Here is a 23,792-nt window from a genome sequence, read left to right on the forward strand (position 1 = left end):
TTGGACCTGTACAGTTGTTTAAAATTGCCATCGGTTTTATAGGGGGCTTGGGTGTACTCCCCAAATAACATTTGCATTATTCCACTAAGACCAATCAAATGTAGACAGAATCTGAATATAATTGAACCTGGAAGATGTAGTTCTCCCAACAGTTTTTTTTAAAGTTGCTTGAAAAAGTTATTTTTAAGCACTTTGGACTATGAATATAAATCAAAATACAATAGCATTCACAGATCACCTTATTGGAGAAATTAGGATTCTTACTTAAGTAAATATGAATCATTACCACTAGGTAATTGCGGCATTACTAATACTTCCTAGGAACAGACACATTAGATTTTGCCAGGTACACATGCAAAATGATGCATATTACCACCATCCACATGCTCAGCTTTGGCCCACTCATAAGGCCAAGTAACACGAGTCGCCACTTTGACCTTTCTGTAATCTCACCACTTCTCTTACCTGGCCTCTCACTCACAAACATGCAGCCCCACACTGCCCTTCATGTTAACACACAAGCACACACTTCCCCAGTCACTGTCCTACAATTCTTTTCTCATGGAATAAAGGAAAAAGAGGACTTCAGCAGGAGCAGCAGACTCGCTCTGAGCCTAGCACTGGCCATTGTCCGGAATCCCTTTGGGTGGTTTGTAAATTCATGAGCTTGCCACTGTTTACGCCATGGCCTACCATCTCTATCCATTAACGCTTACACAACTTAGTTACAATTCGAATTAGAAGATCCTTCGCTGTATTGCTTTAAAAATACATCGTAACACAAAGCGGAGACATTGCATTAATTATTAAAGAAGAGGAAGTATCACAAACCACAGCACGAAATTTAAATACACATCAAAATAAAAAGCTATACAAACATACATTTAATAATAACTGAAATAACAGAACGTAGAGATGAAACAATATAAATTATTCACGCAGATATACAACATACTACACAATTACACACAAAAAAAATGCTCTAATTATTAACACAACTACTGACCAAAAGCAACCATTTTAAACATTAGATCTGAACAATAGGATACAATGCATTACATACATAAAGAGCCGACAATTCGAAATAAACATCCTTCGTTGCAAAACAAAGACACTACTATGCCAATAAAACTAATAGGAAACAACAAATCGAATAATTCATAACACTATACACACACAAAACAAACAACAAATAACAACTTACCTGTCGAACGATGCACGGAACAGACGACGAAGCCAACACTCCTTACACGGGACCCGCTTTCAACAATATGGGGATTTCCAATTAGACGCGAGTAAATTGTTACGCAACGTGAGAGGATTTTGAAATCTCATTGGCTGACACGGACGTCAATAAAAATAGTACGGGATTCAAAATAACAACTAGAACGCAATAACTTAAATACTTTAATATAATTATGGGACAGTCACACAAGCACACACACCACAATCACACAAAAACACAACACACAAACACCCTCACACACCCTCACACTCACACACCCTCACTCACACCCACCCTCACCCCCCCACCCTTACAACACACTCACCCTCACTAACCCTCACACACACACACCCTCACACACCCTCACACTCACACACCCTCACCCACCACCACCCTCACTCACACACCTTCACACCCTCAACCTCACACATCCTCACTCACCCTCACACCCTCACACACCCTCACTCACCCTCATGACCTCAACCACACACCCTCACATGCACCCACCCTCACACACCCCCACCCTCACACACACCCGCCCTCACACACTCTCACACATCCTCACACACCCACACACATTCTCAATAAGCCTCACACCCTCACCCTCGCCCACCCTCACTCACCCTCACTCACCCTCAACCTCTCACCCTCACTCACCCTCAACCCCTCACCCTCACACCCTCAACCCTTCACCCTCAACCCCTCACTCACCCTCACTCACCCTCACTCACCCTCAACACCTCAGCCTCACCCTCACTCACCCTCACCCTCACCCTCACTCACCCTCAACCCCTCACACCCACTCACCCTCACCCTCACTCACCCTCAACCCCTCACCCTCACTCACCCACACTCACCCTCACTCACCCTCACTCACCCTCACTCACCCTCACTCACCCTCAACCCCTCACCCTCCCTCACCCTCACTCACCCTCACTCACCCTCAACCCCTCACCCTCACTCACCCTCAACCCCTCACCCTCACCCTCACTCACCCTCAACCCTTCACCCTCAACCCCTCACTCACCCTCACTCTCACTCACCCTCACTCACCCTCAACGCCTCACCCTCACCCTCACTCACCCTCAACACCTCACTCTCACTCACCCTCACCCTCACTCACCCTCAACACCTCACCCTCACTAACCCTCAACCCCTCACCCTCACCCTCACACCCTCAACCCTTCACCCTCAACCCCTCACTCACCCTCACTCTCACTCACCCTCAACACCTCAGCCTCACCCTCACTCACCCTCACCCTCACTCACCCTCAACCCCTCACACTCACTCACCCTCACCCTCAACCCCTCACCCTCACTCACCCTCACTCACCCTCACTCACCCTCACTCTCCCTCAACCCCTCACCCTCACTCACCCTCAACGCCTCATCCTCACTCACCCTCAACACCTCACCCTCACTCACCCTCACCCTCACTCACCCTCAACACCTCACCCTCACTCACCCTCAACCCCTCACCCTCACCCTCACTCACCCTCAACCCCTCACCCCTCACCCTCACTCAACCTCAACCCCTCACCCCCTCACCCACCCTCACTCACCCTCAACGCCTCACCCTCAACCCCTCACCCTCAACACCTCACCCTCACTCACCCTCACAACACATATTGTGTTACAATAGGTGTCACATTTGCGAAAGATAAAACGATTGGCATTGTAAATAACAAAGCTATTATTTCGCTATTTTAAAAACAAGAACATAAATAAACAATGTGTCCTTTACAATACCAATAGCTCAAACTTTCCTAATGCAAGACCTATTGCATTGCTGTGCTTCTCTCCCCTGCTGCACTCTCCTGCTCTCTAGAGATGTGACCTAACGACAAGAGCTGCCATCTAAGTCACGTAAATACAAAACATGTTGCATTCCAAATGCTATAGGTGTCACATTCGCAAAAGTTATAACTATTGGCATTGTAAATGACAAAGCCATCAATTTAGCAATTTTAAAAACCAACAAATAAATAACATATGTCATTTACAATACCAATAACTCCAACTTTTCTAATGCGAGACCTATTGCATTTCCAATGCTTGTTTATCTTGAGCTATTGCCACTTGGGGTATGGTGATATGAAAGAATACTAACTCTAAATTCTGTAATTTTCCTGTTTGAGCGCTCCCAAACATGTGAAAATGTCCATATTTCTGCTCAGTGATAATTAGTTACCTTCTTGTAATGAGGGGCCAACCACCTCATATAAAAACAGGAACCCTTTCAAGCCTTCCTAAGTGAATAGAACTTTCCCTGTTTGAATCTTCCCCTTCTAGCATAAAAACGTTTTTGAGGGCGTTCTCCTGGAGCAAGGAGGCCAGCACCAATAACATGAGCTTGAATATTTTCAAATACTTCTAGAATAATATAATTTCCTTATGCCAATGCTTCCCAAACATCATAAACATTAGATGTGGGTTTTTGGTTGAGGAGGATGCGAACCCTTCTCAAGCATCAACCACAATCCCTGTTAGGGTGAACCACAAAAAGTAATTAATTAACCTGTGCTTAACGCTCTCGTAGCTTGCCACAGAAGCAGTCAGGCTTAACTTTGAGGTAACGTGTAAAGTATTTATGCAGCACTTAAACAGTAATAAAGTGAAAACCCAGCACAAGAAAATTCCCACACCAATTTAGAAAAATAGTAAATTGTAAATTATGCGACACCAAAATAACAAGCATCCAATCAGTAGAACCATATTTATGTATTTTTTGATCTTAGAAGATCAAAGTGCCAACCACAAGCATCTAATTGCCGCGAGACCAGGGAAAAATTGAAAATTATGGTTGATCGCAGTGGAGCATGGTACGGATACATGAAGTGGAATTGGGTCTGGTCTCAGCTTGCCTTTCGGCTTAAAAGAAATTTTGAAGAAAAATGTCTGAGAATGTAAAGTTCAGTGGGGTAATGCAGCCGGCGGTGTGCGCGGAGGAGGTGTCATCATCGGGAAGCCACTGGATGAAGTTGAGATGAAGATTTCTAAGATCGAACTTAGTCACTTCTCTGGAAGTCGAAGTCAAAAAGCTGCAGGCTGTTGCTGCTGGGGGCTGCACTGCGCCGGATAGTCCTTCTGCAAGGAGCGTCTGAACAAGATTTGATGCTCTGGAGAAGAGCGTAGTGAAAGCTATCGCAAAGTTATGCCCACCAGCAATTCAACTTTGATGGATCGGCAAGTAGGTATGTCCCGGGCTCCTATTCGCTCTCAGAGCACTTTTTGGCTAAATATTTTCTGAGTCCCAAGGTTTGTTTATTGGCTATTTGAGCACCTTTAGCCCCACTTTTCCGATGGTTCAGTGCAGGGTGGAGACCACTAGGAGGGTAGGACTCAAGCAGGATCCAGGTTCAGGGTTCTAGTTGATTGAGCTTTTTGTGTCCCTGTAGCTCAAAACAGGAGGCCAACCAACTAGCCCATGGATACACCTTTGTAGTCCTGGGTTCAAGCAGCATTTCAGCCCTCTGAGGGTTAAAGGCAGGCTTCAAGTAGCATGGCAGTCCTCTGGGGACAGGAGGACGATCTTCTGAAGTACAAATCAAGCCTCAAGCTGCAGGGTAGTCCTCCGAAGAACAGAGCAGGGCTTCTGAATGCCATCCACGGGTCCAGGAGTGAACTGACTAGTAGGTCTGAGTGTCCTATTTAGGGCTCGATGCGAAAAGCGCGCGAAAGCGCGCTCTCGCTGAGAGTACTATAGCTGTCGGCTCAGCTGACAAGACCCGACAAGGAGTGTAGACAACAGCTGGCCACACGCGCAGCATTGTCAATGGCAGAGGCAGATTCAGACGCGCGCCTTCGGATTGGGTCGCGCGCGTCAGAATCAGACTCTGCCATGCGCCCGCAGAAACACCCACGCTTCTGCCTCTCCCTCAGCCGTTCTCCGATTGGTGGTCAGGATAGCACATGCTCCTCCCCCCCGGCGCGTCACGAGAGTTCTATGGCCACCCATCCGCTCCTCTGGGTCTCTCCTGATACCGGCTGCACGTTGCACCGGTCGCCTCCCTCCTGCCCATCAACAACAAGTCCGACATCCCCCTCATCGCCATATACCTTGTCATGGTCCTAGCTGTGACACTATGGGCTGGTGGTCTTCCGCGCAACTGCATGTCTAGACCACAGGCAGGCTGGTTTACGAAGAGGGACACATGAGCGAAATAAAGCATATACCTACCCCCCTCGCGACCTCCGTGCGAGCTATTAACATTAACAATCAGAGCTGATGTTTGCCTCTGGTCGGCTAGGGGAGAGGTGACCGATCCCTTAACCATAGGAACCGCAACCATACATACGGAGCAAAATGCAACCCCTGGCGTCACCCGCGTGGTCCGCCTCTTTTTTTTTTTTTTAAATGTCGTCCTTTAAAGGTCTGACAGGTGGCACCCATGCTCCCCGTGGGGTCTCCAGCATTGTGTCCCACCCCCTGTCACCTCCCCCCACCATGACCACCCCCACGTCCTGCCTGGAAGGCACTCTTATCCAAGTACCCTCCACCCATTGCACAAACTGCATACCCGCATATGAGGGGAGGGGGATTGTCGAGATGAAAGAAGACCCGACCACAGCATAGTGCGCTGGAGTGCGGCCCGCGTCCTGCCAAGCTGCCACACGCCCGCGTGGTCCCTGTGACCCCCCACCCGCAACATGCTCCCACTCCGCACCAAAAGCATACCCACGCCCCTAACCAAAGAGTCAGTCTGCACCTCCGTGCCAAGTGGTGCTTACACGCGACCATCGCCCGCGAGCTCAGATCCTATTCCTGCAGTGAGGATGAAGCCAGGCCGCCACACCCGTGGGTCTCACAGGCAGCAAAGGCCAGATAAAGAGTGACAAGCAGGGTGACCAGCCCCCCCACCCTCCCCCCTTACACTGTGCGTCCACAGTCACTGCCACGGAGGCGAGAGGAGCGCCAGCCCTCGGGTCACCACGCCATGTCTGCCGGGGACCCCTGCTTCTGGTCGGCCTATTGGCGAGCTGAGCTACTAGACCTACGAACGTGTGCTGTGCCAGATATCGCAGGGCTTCATTTGTGCCGGGGGTGGGCACAAGCAGGGTTAAAAAAGAAGCTGCTAAAGTGACATAAAGAGGAAAGGAGTGGAGTGTAGGGCGCTGGAAGAGAGATGCTTGTCTTTTAAGAAAAGCTTTGGGCGGACCTCCGGAATACATTACAAATTAAGCACTCCATCCATAGTATGAGGGAAGCTTGCATTGCGGCAGCCGGCGGGGTTACTTAAGTAAGAGATGCCCCCACCGCAACATGTGCAAATGGTGCTTGCTGACAGCAGCGTTTTGCATCCTTTGCTCGCTGTGCTGTGGAAGCTTCGTGCGTGGGGGACGCTTGCCTACCTGCTGCTGCCTGTGGGGTTTCTGTAAGGCAGCCTCAGCCACCCCTACTGTGATTCACCCCTTTGCTGTCTGCATCCTGTGCACAGCAGGATCCCACTGCAGAGGCGGCAGCGCTCACCCCTGTGACATTCACAACATGGATGTGAATTTTATGATTTGATATCTGTGCTATTCACATCCTGCTTTCCTTCTCTGCTGACTCAGAGCGGCCAAGTCTTATCCACAGGGTGGGACTCTTTCTGTGCAGGGGCAGCATCACACAGGGCAGGCGGCCTCTGTGATGGGAGAAAGGGCACTGGGGAAATGCAGGGCCACTTTACAAGCATTTTTCTGCGCTAATGGCACCGCTAATCCCGCAAGGGAAAGGGGAAATGATTGTGGTTCCTCGTCCCCCCTCCAAAATCTAGGGTGGGGGGACATATCCCCTGCGTCCCCACACTTCCCACGCCCAGGGAGTACACAATGTTTTTCACCTCTGCCACATCAAAAGCCCCCCTTTGGATATGTGTTTCTCTGCTCATACAGTATTAAACTCACATTTCAATATTCACTCGAGCTGCAGACTGCATCATACCATCGCCGCTCAGGATCTCACTTGGAGGACCAATCGCAGAGTCGTCCCCGCCTGCAGGCCTTCCTCTTGCTTCAACCCCCTCTCTCCATCCCCCCGACATACATGGTGCACACAGTTTGCTGGCGCCACTGGTTTTACTTCCCTTAGCTTCCAGATCGGTTTATATTCTAGCTAATATACTCCATTTTATAGAACACTAACAGTGAACAATATTATTCACTATTCGCATAATTAAACAAGCATTTTTAATGCAATAGGTCTCCCATTTGCAATACTTTAAGCTATTGGCATTGTAAATGAGAATGTATTTTATTTAGGTTTTAAAAACAAAAACATAAATAAAAGTCATTGTCATTTACAATGCCAATAGCTCAAACTTGTTATATCTGGTGCTAGTTTTAAAGTGGAAGAAATGTCTTGAGTTTTCTCTAGATGGTTCTGGAATTCCTTTCCTCTCTGCCCAGGCTCCAGGGAGCTGGGGTGACAAAAAATGTGTGTGAAATTCTTTGTGAGTGTGCTGAGGCAGCTCCTTTGTAATGCTAGTGGGGCAGGGAAAGCTCCATCCCTTCTATCCTACCAACATCTAGTTCCCCCTTTGTCTCACTGTCTGGGAGGCATACTAAAAAAGTCAACGGCCACTCTAATCACAGTCATGTGACCCAGGACACTGGCTGAAGACATCAAATGGTCAGGACAAAAAACTGCCAGTTTTCTAAAAGTGTCATTTTCAGAATTGTGAACTTAATATCCAAACTTTACCATTTAAGAAGATTCTAAATTAAAATTCTTTAGAGACCAAACATGACATTTTTACCAGTTCTCAAACAAATGTTATCACTTATTAAATGTAATAAGATAACCCAATGTTATCCTATGTGAGAAGTAGGCATCACTGTAGTGAAACCCAAATTTAAGAGTTTTTCCCTTCCAGGAGATGCAAAACTAAAAGCACATGCCCAACATTTTAAACACACTGCCCTCTACCCTATGTGCTGCTTAGGGTCTCCCTAAAGGGTGTTTATATGTATTAAAAGGGAGGTCTAGGTTGAATTGCCAGTTTACAACTGTACACAGGCTGCAATGGCAGGTCTGGCACATGTTTAAAAGGGCTACTTAAGTGGGTGGCACAATAAGTGATGCAGGCCGCTTATTATACAGGTCCTGAGTACATATAGTGCCACTCTACGAGGGATGTATAAGTAAATTAAATGTGCCAATTGAGTGTAAGCCAATGTTATCATGTTTACTGGAGAAAGCACAAGCCCTTTAGCATTAGTTAACCGTGGTAGAGTGCCCAGAGTCCTAATGCCAACAAAAACAATTTAGGAAAACAGGAGGAGTGAAGGGAAAAAGTATGGGGGTGACCCTGCAGGGAGGGACACGTTCAACAATAAATAAGCCCATATTATAGTTTTGTGAAATTGGGTCCATGAGTTAGGAGGCTGAGTACAATATACAAAGAGCAGACATACTTTCTACAAATAGCCGTTTTCCTGTTAGAGCCCTCCCCGTGCAACACAAAAAAAAAAGAAGTTTCACCTTAATTAGCTTTTTTATCATTCCCCTTATTGAAGCACAGTTGCACCATGAGCTGGAACAACAATGTGCAGCAGACCCTTTATGCAACTTCTTCTGTGGCAACCCATGGGCCAAATGCACCATTTCTCAAGGCATCTTCGTTTGCAGCGAAGGCTGGCTGGTGTGCTTCCACATTAAATAAATGCTGGTTAAACCTCTCCATCTTTTACTCCTGAGTTCTCTCTCTTTTCCAAAAGATAGCCAAACACTGACAAAACTGTGAGGTGATCTTGACAAATATTATTTCAACCTGTGTTCATGATTTTGAGGAGACCATACTCCTCTTGTAGTGTTGCAAATGCTTGATGTAATTGTGCATTTTTATGTGCTCTGACACCTAGTTAATGCCATAACCTTCGGGTGGCACCCGTTCAAAGCAGAGTTACTTTTCTTCCAACCCATCATACAAAGGGAGTCCCCACACACACTTAGCACAGTTTGGCAGATGATGGAGTGCCAGTCAGTAGCCACCCCCATAGAGGAAATGTAGCAGCTTGTGTCCATCTATTGCCATAAGTTCACTGCTACAGTCAGAGACTGTTTCTGTGCCGAAATTCAGTCAATAATTACTCCTCAGTGGGATGTAGGGTAGTAGGTAAGTATGTCTGCCATGCTGAGAACACCATCATGTTTATGTGCAGCATGTAGCCATGATCACTCTGGAAGTCTGTTAATTGCATAGGAATGATCTGACTATGGAGGTCAGGTACTTAAAGTGCAGTGATGGTATATAGTATTGGCTACTGTGCACTATGTATAAAACCTTTGAAAGTTTAACCATTTTAACCAGCCCCACACAGCCCACCATGGATATTGGTAGTGGTGCCCAGTTTAAAAGCCCTTCTTACTGTTTCCAGCAGTGGGATTAGATTGGCTGCCCACAACTGTGAATCTGTATCAGAGAGGAATATCCCATGATGTTGTATCCCTTCTGTCACAACTTTAAAACTGTGGACAGGCGGGCCAGTTTCCAACCCTTTCTTTACCTTCTACAGTGTATAATCTGGATGTGGCCCAGGTCACACCTCTCCTGGTACAAGCCTGAAGGAATTCACTGCTTGCATTGTTCACAGTCCTGACCATTCTGGTTGGCTAGGAACCACAAGGAGGTTGTCAGCGTACAGTGTGACTCTGGCCCGTACCCCTGAAGCCTACTTAAATCCCATGATGCCATCTCCTGTCTTGCAAATATATGCCAGAGGTTGCATCACGACTGCTAATAGAAGCAGTGACAGGGGGCATCAGTGATGTGTGCCTCGTTGTTTGGGAAATAGTTCCAAGACTGTGTTATTTATACATACACATGCCCAGGGTTCCAAATATAGAGGTGTTGGACCTGGCCCGTTGGGCAGGTTCACCCCTAGACTTTTTGCTTTTTCCTAGCCTGTTTATGGAACCTGGTGTTGGTGATTTTAGGCCTCTGCGCACTTTTTCACTGTGGTACAGTGTAAAGTGCTGGAGCTCTCTGTGTACGTATGGTGAGTGACCTGCCCTCCCATAGGAATGAATGGGGAATATGTATGCCCATGGTAGTTCCGGATGTGTGGGGAGTGCAGGGGCGAGTTTGGTATGTATGAACTCGTGAGAATGAATGCTGCAAAATGATATATGCGGCATGACTGTGTCTAGTCTAAAAGTACTACTTTTGGAAGTTGGCATATTTGTGTAAGTTGGTGCTGGCGTGTGATTGGCTGGTGAGCCTGGCCCAGAGTGCCTGGGCCTGCTTGTGGATTGACTGTCTGGTTTGAGGATGACAGGGGCTGGAGAGCCCAGGAGGTTGTCTGAAGTCAGCCCATGGATGAAAGGCAGCATCTGCTGCCAGGGAAGTGGGAGGCGATGGCACCTGATAGTGAAGGGCTGTGCCTGCCTAACTACAAAGCTGGCTCCACCTCCCGCTGGGCGACTGTCACCTCTGTCCCTGATACTGAAGGGACTTCTCTATAACCAGTTTTAGCTGGTTCTCACACTGCCTGCTTCAAAGGACTTCAAAGGACTTCTAAGACTTTATTCTGTATAAGAAGGGGCTGTGTCCCCTTCCAAAAGGTTCTTGTTTCTAACTTGAATCTGCCAGGGGCATGCTGCTGCTGGGGCTCAGTGGAATCCCTGGGCCCTGCCCATCCCCTGGACCTCTGATGGACTTTCCTGGACTCCTGGGGGACCCCTCTGCCTTGGCTGGGCTGATGGGGGGACTTTGCTTTGCCTCCTGGGAATCTCTGGGACCTTTTCAGCATGGAGAAGCTGCATTTTCCTGCAGAGAGCGCTTTTTGTGGACCCTTCTTGCTGTAGGGGTCTGCTCTGGGGACCTTTGGCGCCTGGGAGCGCTGTGCTGTGATCCTAGCGCTTGAGAGCGCTCCTGGCTGCATTTCGAGCATTTCGTTGCACGCATTTTGCTTGAGGATTGGCGGGTGCCACCCCGCTTATTTGATTATTTACTTTGCGAGTGCCCACCTCGCTTATTTTTAATTTTATTTAACTTCGGCTGCCCACGCCGATATTTTTAATGCCTGCCCGCCTGCCTGCCTGAATCGGGCCGCCGCGCTGCCCGCGGCGACCCGGAAGTGCTCGGCCGGCCGGCCAATTGCAGAGCGACCGGCCGGAAGTCCCGCCCGCAGCCTGTGAGGTGGAGAGAAGAGGAAGGATGGCGGCCGAGAGACGACGCGGGACGTCCCGGTCCCGGGATGGGGGACCGGGTGAAGCGTGAGGAGAGAGCGGAGGGGGCGCGGGGCACATTGTCGGTTGCCGCCCCCACCGCCAGTGAAGCTCTCCGAGTGAGGAGAGGAGCGGCAGGCAGAGACTTGCGGAGGGGGCGCGAGGCACATTGTCGGTGCCGGCCCCCACCGCGAGCGAAGGAGAGCCGCCGCCCCGAGGAGCCCCCCCCTGAGAGCCCGGTGAGTCGGCAGGGCTGGGGGGGCTCCGTGTGGCTGCGGTTGGTGCCGGTCGAGGCACTGAGGAAGGGCGGCCCCGAATGGCAGTGGGTCGCCCCACCGTGGTTGCAGAGCCCGCGAGAGGCTCTAGGCTGAGTCAGGGCGGCCCCAGCTGGCAGTGGGTCGCCCCAACATGTATGAGCCCGGAAAGGCTCAGAGGGACCCTAATTTGTTTGAGAGCCTGTTTGGCTCCAGAGAGGGCCACATTAGATAGAGGGGGCGTCGGGCACATTGCCGGTGCCCGCCCCCTCCTACCTCCGAGTGTGAGGGTTAGAGTCCGGTGAGGCTCAGGGCACCATTGTTTTTAGAGCCTGAGAGCTCCACCGTCTGGGGCATGTGCGATATGCCCAGAGCCTGTGTGGCTCCAGCAGTGGCGCAGTTGGCGCCTAAGGGCCAGTGAGGGCCCTGGCGCAGTTTTGTTGTTCCCCAGCTGCCCAGCACTTTGTGGGCAGCTGCCACGTTTAGGATTTTGGTACTTTTGGACTGGCGCTGCATGGCAGCGCGCCCTGACATTGGACACAGGGCCTCCTTGCCCCATCAAGGCCAGTTGGCCTAGGGACTGCCACAGGTGGTGGCATATGTAAGTTATGCGCAATGTGATTCCTATGTTTTTAATAGTGATTGCCTACTGTGTGTTTTTGCGCTATTGTGTTGTTCTGGCACCTCTGAATGTTTTTAGGCATCATGTGTCTTTCTTTCCATGCGCTGCACCTCTGAATGTTTAGGCATCATGTGTCTTCTTGCGCTGCACCCCTGAATGTATTTTATTGCATCATGTGCTTTATTCTTAACACCTCTGAATGTTTTAGGCATCATGTGTTTCTCTTTATTACTCCTCTGAATGTGTTTCCTGCATCATGGGTAATGTGTTCTGGTATACCCCTAAATGTATTTTATGCTTAGGTGGTTGTTCTTTTTAGTACAGGTGGTCCTAGTGGGGTCCTGGTCCCCTGCGTGACATGCTCCTAAGGTGTTTAGGGTTGCGTAGGTGGTACTTACCTGTTGGTAGTAGATACTGGCTGTGATTTCTAACTGTTACTTTGTGCTACAGTGATTTTATATTCCTTTATTCTAATTTCTGACAGTATTTCATTTCTACTAAGTGCTGATTATGACAGTGGCCCATGTGGCCCTGTCCTGTACATAATCCCATGTGAATATTGCCCATGCCAGTTGGCACAATGTATATGTGTGATTTTATCTGATGTGTTTTTACAATACAAAAGTTATTTTTATAATAACCTTGTGTGGAGTCTCTTTTGTGGTGTGCCTAGTATGTTGTTGCTGTTGTGCGCTGGCGCAAATGCTTTACACATTGCCTCCGAGTTTAGCCTTACTGCTTGTGCCAAGCTACCAAGGGGGTGAGCAGGGGTTATCTTGGCGTGTGACTTCCTTGCCCTGACTAGAATGGTGGTTTCTGCCTGGCTTTTGCGTCAGCCTTAGCCTACCAGAAATAGCCAGTTCTAACAAGAGGCCTATGTATATGATAGGGAGTTGGGTCCCAGCTCAATCATTCCAGGAGAGCAAATAGGAACTTCCAGGTCAGGTTATCGACTGAAAGCTGTGGGTGCCGTCGCCCATCTGGTGCCAGTGCTTTGATTAGACATCGAATGTTCGGTCACGTTGACGTGTTTGGCAAGTGAGCAAATTACAACTAATTGCAGCTATCAAGTGATTCACTAGGGTTTTGGCAAGTACTTGGACTCCACATTGATAAGAGATAGTAGTCTGTACAAGTTGGAGCAGCCAGCAGGTCTGCCCAGTTTTGGTGTGGTGGCAATGATCCCACTGCTTTAGAGTTAGAGTGCATTACTAATAAGTGGGGTTCAACAGATTGGAATATCCCTAAAACAATGCAAAGAGGAGTCTATTCGGCCTGGTGTGTTATCCCGACGGCATCTGGTTAATCGTCTTTGAAAACTCCTCAACTGCGAACAGTGAACATAACCCCTTTCCACATCTGAAAAGCTCCCAATAAGGAGGTCAAGGAGGAATTCATCTAGAGCTTCTCCTTGATTGTCAAGGCTCGGGCCATATACTGTACAAGAGAACCTAGCATATTCCTTAGCAATTACCATGGGGTCTGTAATAAAAAGCCCTTCTGCATTTGTAATTCCTGCCACAAAGTGGTTTGGGCATTCTCTTTTACTGAGCCGATATAACAATTTGCTGGCCTTATCAACATGGTAATAGAACCCACTCTGGGAGGCAAAGCCAGACCTTTGTGGCCTTGTACATTACAGACATGTTGATGTGGCTCTGTTTTCTTTACTGTCTATGGAGGTTCAGGGTCATGACTCTACTTTAAGCATATTTGCCTGCCCCTCTTTTTTGAGTTCTGCAATGTTTCCTGGGGCTCTGCTTCTCACTATAGGTTTATGGCTTCCCAAACCACCACTGATGAATTCAATATCCCTAAATTTTGCTTGATATATTGTTTGGTCTCCTCTCTCAGACTGTTCCAAATTTAAGTATTCAGCAGCCAGCAATCACTAAGCCACCACATGTCAAGGTGTTGGACTTCTCGTCCCCAATTAGTATGCAAACTGGTGCAAAATTTGAGGGCCACTTTGCATGTATATATGCCATATATGCCCCAGTAACTTTACTCACATTGGTCATTTGTGACAGGTAATAGACAGTTTGGAAAAGGGATCGTTGGACCCCAGAGAAGAACTTATACGCCCAGTCATATGGGTGACACTGACGCCATGTATCCTGCACATTATCTGCCATTGTGAAGGCTCCAAGAGGAATTACCAGGCGAGGCCCGTGCAGGTAAGAACGGTTGAAGAGGGGGTGGGGGGAGGGATTTGACAGATGACGATGAGGGAAAATTAATTATTTATTTAATTTCCCCTCAGCATCGTCTGTCGAGTCCCCCCCACCCCGCCCAACCGCTCTTACCTGCCCAGGCCGCTCCTGGGAGTAGAGTAACAGCCTTGACACTCATACCTTGCAGACTGTGTCTATCTAATCACATGTTCAACACCCCATTGAGGACCCCTGAAAGAACAGGGAGTCCTAGTGGGGCTTCTATGGGCAGTACACCAAACATTTGCAGAAAAGATTTCAACTACATCAGGGGGTGTGTATATGTTTAGGCATGTTACAGTAGTATCTCCCTCTGACCCACACATCATTATACTCCTATAATGCCAAACTTTAATCAAGTGGAATAGGAATGGTCTTTGAAAGGGTATTGCTACCCCTCTTGAGCCTCTGGAAAAAGCACACTTGTAACACCTGTCCAAAACCATATCTGGCCAAGAAGTTGTGTTTTGATCCAATCAGGTGTCTTTCTTAAAGCATGCGACTATCTGGGCCACATTATTTTGCTGGCCTAATTGTTTCTGCAATATTGCCCCTCCTTTTACTTTGTTTAGGAGCCCATCAACATTCCATGTTTTCTATTCGATACCCACCCTGCTGTCATCATGGTTTGTCTATGCGATTTTCCCATTTGTCTACAGTTTTAATCTGAATTAAAGGGTATCACTTGCTGTGTATGAAGAATTTGTAACCTATAAAATGCCAGTCACTGCCACCGCTTATCCCTCTCCCTATACTTCATACAGTTAAATCTGTCATAGAAACTGGGTGGATGAGCCTCCCCCAACCATGGGACAGGCGATGAACCTTCCTAAAACTGTGATCTCCAACAAACTCCTCTCAAACGCAGCTCTGTAAACCTCAATCAATGAGGTTAGTTCTCAGCGCCCTTTGTGCCTTCCTCCTTTTTGTACCAGCTCCATGACATGTGATCTTGATGCTGTGACGCTGAACTAGGGGGAATCCCCGCACATATACTAATCCCCTTCATAGCTCTCGTTTGATGCTATCCTTTTTTCTTCCTTAAGGTGGGTATTATTCTAATCTGAGGGTCATAAAGTAGTAGCCATTTGAGTCCGAAGTCTAGCCTGTAGCATAGTTCTCTTGTTCATAAACTGGAGGCAATTGGTCTAGCATTGTGAGGTGATGATGAAGGATCAGTCGATCTAATTTGTGAACATTTTCGGACTCGCCCTTAAGCATTGTCTGGTTAAAAGCCATTTTTCTAGATCGTCGTCTTCTTTTAGGCCTTTACTACTGCTCCTTGAGCCATAGACCTTGCTTGTTCTCCTGCCATTTTCCCTTGTTATTGTTTTTTTGCAGATTAGTTAGGACTTTTTTTCTTCCCAAGTATTGCTTTCTGAAAGATGTCTGAGTTTTGCTGTGTAATCTGGGATTATCTTTATATTATTTGGCTCAGAGGACTCCTGCCATTTCTATTATGCCTTCATAATTTTATAATTTGTGATAGGAGCTATGAGCGGCCATGACCAGGAGCCAGTGTGATTCCTATGGGGCGATTCACAGAACTAATCTGAGATCAAATCCTAAATTTAGTACTTTTGGTATTCACAGAAGGCATTTAGTAGTAGTAGTAAAGTTAGGACTTTACTACTACTAAACTTAGATAAAATAATAAACGTACTTACTAATTTTGCTATTCACTGAAGGCATTTAGTAGTAGTAAAGTTAGGACTCCTAACTTTACTACTACTAAATGCCTTCTGTGAATACCAAAAGTAGTACGTTTAGGATTTTATCTCAGTTTAGTAGTAGTAAAGTTAGGAGTCCTAACTTTACTACTACTAAATGCCTTCTGTGAATACCAAAAGTAGTACGTTTAGGATTTTATCTCAGTTTAGTAGTAGTAAAGTTAGGAGTCCTAACTTTACTACTACTAAATGCCTTCTGTGAATACCAAAATTAGTAAATTTAAGATTTTATCTCAGATTAGTTCTGTATATCGGCCCCTATGTGATTATTTATCTAGAAATGTTGGTATGTTTTTCCAAGCGGTTACAACATTTTCAGCCAATCTCTGAAAAAACAGCATATAGCTAAATGATGCGGACCATCCCTGACATTAATATAAAGATCGTTTAATATATTTTAAGAAATGAAACATTCAAAATTGTCTAAATAAACGTGCTCTCAGTTTTATAATTTGACCCCTGCCTTCTTGCTATTTTTTTTAGCAATGCTTCATAACTCAACGGATTACATCCATGTTTTGGTGGAAGCTCTAAAGCTCAGCATTTCAGATACAATGTGGTATGTTGCAGATCCTGCCCACGTTTCCGTGCCCACCCAAGAACTCCTTTCCAAACAATATGCGAAAAGACGCTCAGCCCTCATGTCTCTGCAGAGGTAAGATGCATTTCTGGCTCTTAACCGTTGTACTTATTTATTGTAAACAACAATGTTGTTCAGCCTTTAGACACTGGGAGAGGATGTGGCCTAACGACCAGAGCTGCCGACTTTGGAGCTGGGAAATCAGGTTCGAGCCTCGGCGTCGGCTCAGCATCCGGTGATTCTGGGCAAATCACTTAGGGCCAGATGTAGGAGCCCTAATACCAGTCGGTAACGGCCGAATTCGGCTGTTACCGACCGGTATTAGGGTTTTCAGATGTAGGGGGCCTATATTTTACAGATTCTGTAAATTTACCGAATCGGTAAATATACAGAATCGGTAAAATACCAAATCAGTATATTTACCGATTCGGTAAATCCATATGTAGGTGACACTCCTAAGAGTGCCACAGGCCCTTAAATGTCAGTATTTTACCACCCAATCCTATTGGGTGGTAAAATACTGAATTCAGGTGTGCATGCACATCTGTGCATGCACACCTGTGCCATGTGACACACAGACATGCCCTTAGGGCATGTATGTGTGCCACATGGCACACAAGCCTGTGCTTGGGGTGCTAGAGGGTGTCAAAGTGACACCCCCTGCACCCTTGCAGGATTCGGTATTTACCGATTCGGAAAATACCGAATCAGTATTGCCCATTGATTCCTATGGGCTTCAAGGCCCATAGGAATCAATGGGCAATACCGATTCGGTATTTACCGAATCGGTAAATACCGAATGTTAACGATTCGGTAATTCACCTTTAAAAATTAGCTACATCTCCCTCCTTCTAATTTACCGATTCATAAATACCGAATCAGTAAAATTCGGTATTTATGAGTCTGTAAATTAGAATTACCTACATCTAGCCCTTAGGGCCTTATGTATGAACACATTTTCCCATTGACACAGAATGGGTAAACCCTTTGATACATCAGGCCCTTAATCTCCCCGTGCCTACCAAAAATGAACGTATCCTTGTGTAACCTAACTGGTGCTCGTGTAAGGCGTTCCGATACGTTCGGGTCGAGTTCCTGCTATATAAATCTGCAATAAAAAACTCCTGTACATTGATTGGGGAATAATGTTTTCTCTGAATCTAGCAATTCACAGAGATTTGGTATGATTATGTGTGACCTGCTTTTATAAAACCCCTATATTCCAGTAGTAAGCCAGGAGTACTCCTGGTGTATTGCCCGGATTTCAAAAGTAAGCCAAAAGCAATACAAGAGGAGGTAACACCTAGAATAATCATACCCACTCACCGCAAAATCTTTGTAAATGAGGCCCATTGATGTCTTAAAAGCGGACTCCAACACTTTTCTGCTCCCAAGTGTCAGGCATAAAACATGGATTTCTGCATCAGAAAGAGAAACTATGATTTTACAGAATCAGCCTCAGGGGCAGGCATTTTAGTCCTCTAGGCATTTCCCTGGTAACCTGGAGCCATCAGAGTGCCACCTAGAGTGCCCAGGGCCGGGGCTGTCACTTTCTCCAGCTTCCAGAGGCTAATTGGTGTAGGCACAGGGCGGCTTCAAGAAATAGCGAGAAAGAGAGGGAAGGAGGAAGGGAAAGTGAAGATAAAGAAAAAGTAATCAGAAAGGGAAAAGAGAGAGAAGGTGAGAGCAAGAATGAATGGATAGAAAGAGAGAGCCTAAGCAAGAAGATGAAGAGCATGTTACTGGCTTGAGCATTTTTGCCAAGGGTGCATTTGGTCCCCTAATCTGCCCTGATCAGCATTTATGTACATAAATCCATTTTTTCGTTGGGAATACCGGTCTATTTAGAAGGCCTTTTGTGCAGAGGTTAAGAGCGAGATTGGAAGAGGATAGTTCTAGTTCAGGAAGGATGGGCAAGCAAAATCTTGTGAACACGCACAGAAGCACAACTCTATGAGTAATGAAAAATGCACATTATTTTATGCCCTGGCTACTTATGGAAAAGGACAGGTAGCCTTTGGTGTGATTCTCACCCTGGCTACTCATGGAAAAGGATTGGTAGCCTTCGGTGTGATTCCCACCATAGCTACTCATGGAATAGGACTGGTAGCCTTCGGTGTGATTCCCACCCTAGCTACTCATGGAATAGGACTGGTAGCCTTCGGTGTGATTCCCACCCTAGCTACTCATGGAATAGGACTGTAGCCTTCGGTGTGATTCCCACCCTAGCTACTCATGGAATAGGACTGGTAGCCTTCGGTGTGATTCCCACCCTAGCTACTCATGGAAAAGGACTGGTAGACTTCGGTGGGAGTCCCACCCTGGCTACTCATGGAAAAGGACTGGTAGACTTCGGTGGGAGTCCCACCCTGGCTACTCATGGAAAAGGATTGGTAGCCTTCAGTGTGATTCCCACCCTGGCTACGCATGGAAAAGGATTGGTAGCCTTCAGTGTGATTCCCACCCTGGCTACTCATGGAAAAGGATTGGTAGCCTTCAGTGTGATTCCCACCCTGGCTACTCATGGAAAAGGATTGGTAGCCTTCAGTGTGATTCCCACCCTGGCTACGCATGGAAAAGGATTGGTAGCGTTCGGTTTGATTTCCACCCTGGCTACTCATAGAAAAGGACTGGTCAGTACCACCCTGGCTACTCACGGAAAAGGATTGGTAGCCTTCGATGTGATTCCCACCCTAGCTACTCATGGAAAAGGAATGGTAGGCTTCGGTGGGAGTCAAGTGTGGGGACAAGAAGGGAGCACCTACATGTTTCATGATGGTCTCAGAAAAGCGGTCTGTCAAAGGGAAAAATAATTCTGCTCTGGATGAAAGAAAGGTTAAAAGAAAAGTGTAATACTGTACATCCAATTCCAAATCAGTGGCTTGGCTGCTGGCAGCTGGCTGTGTGGTGTCACAGTCCTTCTGGCAATCGGCAGGTAAGGTGTGCCTGAAAAGCGAAAAAACAAAAAAAAAGGTCAGATGTTTCCAAGAGTTAAATCCTCAAATATGAGTAGTAAACATGCGCACGCATGCACACACACACAACAACCTAACACACACATGTCCAGTATCCTGATTCAGAGACATTTATTCCTCTCTGCATTACTTGGAAAATTGCCACAGGTCTGAAGATACTAACCACAATGAGGCATCCTTGCAAAGATAAGACTCGCTTCACACATCTAGGACTTGTGGAGAACAATATACAACTCAACCGACTGCTGAGATCAATCAACATAAACATCCAGCCCCTCTTTTCCCCCCTCTGTAAGGGATTTAATGGACTATCTACACTTCACATGTTAAATCTTGCAAGCTCTGTGACTGGGTAGAATCCCTAATATATGGAATAAAGTACTCCGCAAAGGTACATTGGAAAGATACTGCAAGTCAACCCCGAAATCCAAGATCTTACAAAGGCACTTGGTCTGGTACTTCATGGGCAAGGAATTCCGTGTTGACTTCCAAATACCCGGGTGGTGGTACATTATCCCGAATATGGTTTGTACTTCAGTGCCGAATTAAACAGTGTGGACGCCCTCAGGCAGTCGAAATTTCCAGGCCCCCCTCGCAAATGATCTCCTAATATGTTTTTAATTTATCCAACAATTTTAATACGACAATTTTATTACACAAAACGAAACATTAACAATTATTAAACAAAAATTAATTGGAAACAATTTAAGAAAGCTTGATTGCAATTTTCTTTCAAGATCAAATCAATATTATTTTGATCTGTTGTTGCGGGGCCCTAAAAGGAACGGCTACTTTGCCTATTTGGTGATCTGGAACTGTTTGTACCTGTCGCAAAACAAGCCAGATCTTGCCTAAAATATACCCCGCACCTATTAGGCATTGTAACTTTTTCAATACTATATGGTGTACTTTTTAACTTCATCAACAATTTAATTCTAGAAAAGTAAATAGTATGTCCGTTCTCTGTGCCGCAGGCTATTCTGCTGGGCTTCACACTTTTAGAATACATTTCGTTAACACTGTTAATTAAAATTCCAGATCTTGCTTGTGTTCTGCCTTCAAAATGATTTAACTCAAACTAGTTTGTAAAAAGTAAAACCTTTTCTTTATAACATGCAGTAAAAATGCCAAGTGAAACATTTTTTGCTCAGTCGTTCTATAAACGTGGTTGTTTTTCCCAAAACAACAAGATAGATAGATAGATTGATAGATAGACAGACAGACAGACAGACAGATAGATGTGTATAGATTGATAGATAGATAGACAGACAGACAGACAGACAGACAGACAGACAGACAGACAGACAGACAGACAGATAGATTAGGGTGACCAACCGTCCGTAAATTTCACGGACAGTCCGTAAATTGGACCTCACGTCAGTTGTCCGTGAGGATCCTTTTTTCAGATGCCTTTTGTCCGTAATTTTGGCCATCACAGGGAGCAGCGCACCTCCCCTGTGAGAAGCCTTAGCCCCTTTATGGGGCCGCCTTACACTCCTCCTCGGAGCACAATAGCAGCCCCACCCGCCCTTTGTCATTCTGTATGCCGCTGATTGCCACATACAGAAAGACAATGGGTCAGTCTGGGCTTGGGTTGGAAAGCAAGCAAATGTCTCTTTTCAACAAAGGGATATAGTGAAACCTGCTTTTAAGCAACAATTTTACATTTGGTGTAATCCTTCAGAGGTTTCCTTTCGTAGAAACACAGAAAGCAAACAAAGTCCTTTGAATTTAACAATGATGTCTCCAACAGGATAGTCATACTATTCAGACCGGCCATCCTATTTTGTTTCCAGCTGCTACCAATACATGTAGCTGAAAATGTATTCAGTGAAAAAAGGCTACTGAGAGAGTAATGGCAGCCGTCCCGGATGTGGAGGTTCAATAATGTGGCAGTAGTTCGCCCAATCTGGAAGAGGTGCCCAGTTCCAGCCTCTCTTGTACATTACTTTGAAAAAAGTGGGAGAGCAGGAGACTACTGGAGTGCCCAGACGCTTTATTATTTATTTTGCAGTTATATACAGCGCAAACTTGATCCAAAGGCAGTGCAGCGCTTTACATGAGCATCTGCTATATAAGTTCCCAGGAGGTTAAGTGATTTGCCCAGAATCACAGGCTGTTGAGACAAGGCTGGCACTCGAAGCCGGTTCACCACTAGGCCTGGGCAGAACTAGTAGCATTTCACTCTGTGTAATTCCACAGGGTTAAATAAAAATTCCATGAAATTTCGCAGGGTTCTGTAAATGGCAAAAAAATGCTCATCGCACTGTCACTTTGCACCGGTGGCACATTTTGTGCTTAAAAATCCGTGCGAACAGCAGCATGCGGTGCACACGTGCGTGTCAATTTTGTTTTGCATGCTCCTGCCTAGCTTTTTCTCCCTGCTGCTTTTGTTTCCCAACTTTCCAACCCACCCAATCTGGTCATCCACTTCCCAGTTACTATAGTATTTTAATAACTGCATGAACATTAGATTTGGGTCTATACATGGCAAGAATGAGGTGGACTGGGTGTTTTTAGATTTAGTGTACTATGCAGCACAATCTGGCTGGATGCAAAAGACCTATTGTGGGCTCTCTAGGAACTTACAGGGACTTACACCCCACATGTAGCTCACCAGTGGGTGGCTTTAATATTTCTCTCATTACTTTTTTAGGTCTCGTAGAGAGACCTTTTGCCATCCATCCACAAAGCTGACTTTTTACAATGAGGATTTTCAACAGTTCACGTGAAATCACGTGACCACAAGCTCCTCATGCAGGAGCTTGCATTCGATCATCAAAGGCACACAAGCTTCTCCCAGCAGGCAGCCCACCCCCCTCCCTCTCCATATGGTCACTCGAGTTGCAGGCAGCCCACCCCCTCCCTCTAATCTGACATCTGCACCGAGCCTTTTGCCTATCAGCCTCCCTCCCACCTCCCCCCTAATTGCTTTCCTTCAAAGAGATCCGCTCCGCAGCTGATCAGCCTGCCCACCCCCTCCCTGACACACTCACATTTCTCCTCCCACCAGCCCATCGCAGCCTGCCAAGCCGTCTCTCCCTACCCCTTAACCCCCATCACCTCTCGATATTGCTGCTTGTTTTCTCTTTCTTTTAAATACAAACACCCACTTAGGTGTCTCATTTCCACAAAGTTCTTTCTAGCCTGCCCGGCTGTCTCTCCCTACCCCTTAACCCCCCACCACCTCTCGATATTGCTGCTTGTTTTCTCTTTCTTTTAAACACAAACACCCACTTAGGTGTCTCATTTCCACAAAGTGCTTTTACCTCAGAGACTGCCATCACCTGCGGCTCGCGGCCTTTGTCTCCTTTCAGCCTGAGCTCCCCTCACCAGCTCCAGGGGGTTCTTGGAGAAGGAAAACACCCAGCTGCAGCTTTCAGCGTTCAAAAAATAACAGCTGCGCGGCGCGAGGCGGCCGTCACGGCAGGGCTTGAGGGAAGTGCTATGCCTTAACCTGGGCGATAAGTGCTTAATGCAACCCAATGTCAGGGCTGGGAGTTCATGCCCGCATATATTTCCGCAAACATCCATTTAGTCAATTCAATTTCAAAGCTTTTATTCGATTTGCAAACAAATCATACAAGCAAAACATGAAATCAATCCATAGCATTAAAAAGAAGTTGTTACAAAATTTATACAGGGGAATCCAAGATAATTCATGTGGGGATAAGATACAAGCGTTTAAATATTGGATCTCAATTATAAGAGTTAAAATCGTACAGACAGGAATAAATAAATTGGCACAAAATGCTTATCCTGGCAACTGTACGTTAATCGGAAAGTACAGACAGGAGTATAGAAATCATGGCAATACAATACTTTTCCTGGCAGCTGTACATTTCAAAATAAAAGTGGCAACAAAAAAACATATGTCCGCATTTTCTAATGCTGAAAGTAACGCAAGGGCTTTCTTAAAAGTCTGTATGTTATATTTAATAAATATGGGTTTTAAATACCTTAATCTTAAAAAGTGATAGAATTTACAAAAAAGTAAGAAATGGCAGCAACTCTGACGTGAAACATTGTCGCAAGGGCAG

The 23,792-nt window shown here is 46.3% G+C and overlaps 1 protein-coding gene across 3 annotated transcripts in view; it reads left to right on the forward strand.

Moving 5' to 3' along the window:
• The window catches only part of LOC147683718 (uncharacterized), a 665,741-nt gene that overhangs the window by 448,827 nt on the left and 193,122 nt on the right, over window positions 1-23,792 (forward strand). For all 3 annotated transcript variants that reach the window (XM_086944090.1, XM_086944092.1, XM_086944091.1), the window contains exon 8: window positions 16,681-16,852. In XM_086944090.1, the coding sequence (XP_086800216.1) occupies window positions 16,681-16,852 (172 nt within the window). The remainder of the gene's footprint in view (window positions 1-16,680; window positions 16,853-23,792) is intronic.

This window comes from Lissotriton vulgaris, chromosome 11 (assembly GCF_964263255.1).
Source record: "Lissotriton vulgaris chromosome 11, aLisVul1.2, whole genome shotgun sequence".
NCBI classification, from domain to species: domain Eukaryota; kingdom Metazoa; phylum Chordata; class Amphibia; order Caudata; family Salamandridae; genus Lissotriton; species Lissotriton vulgaris.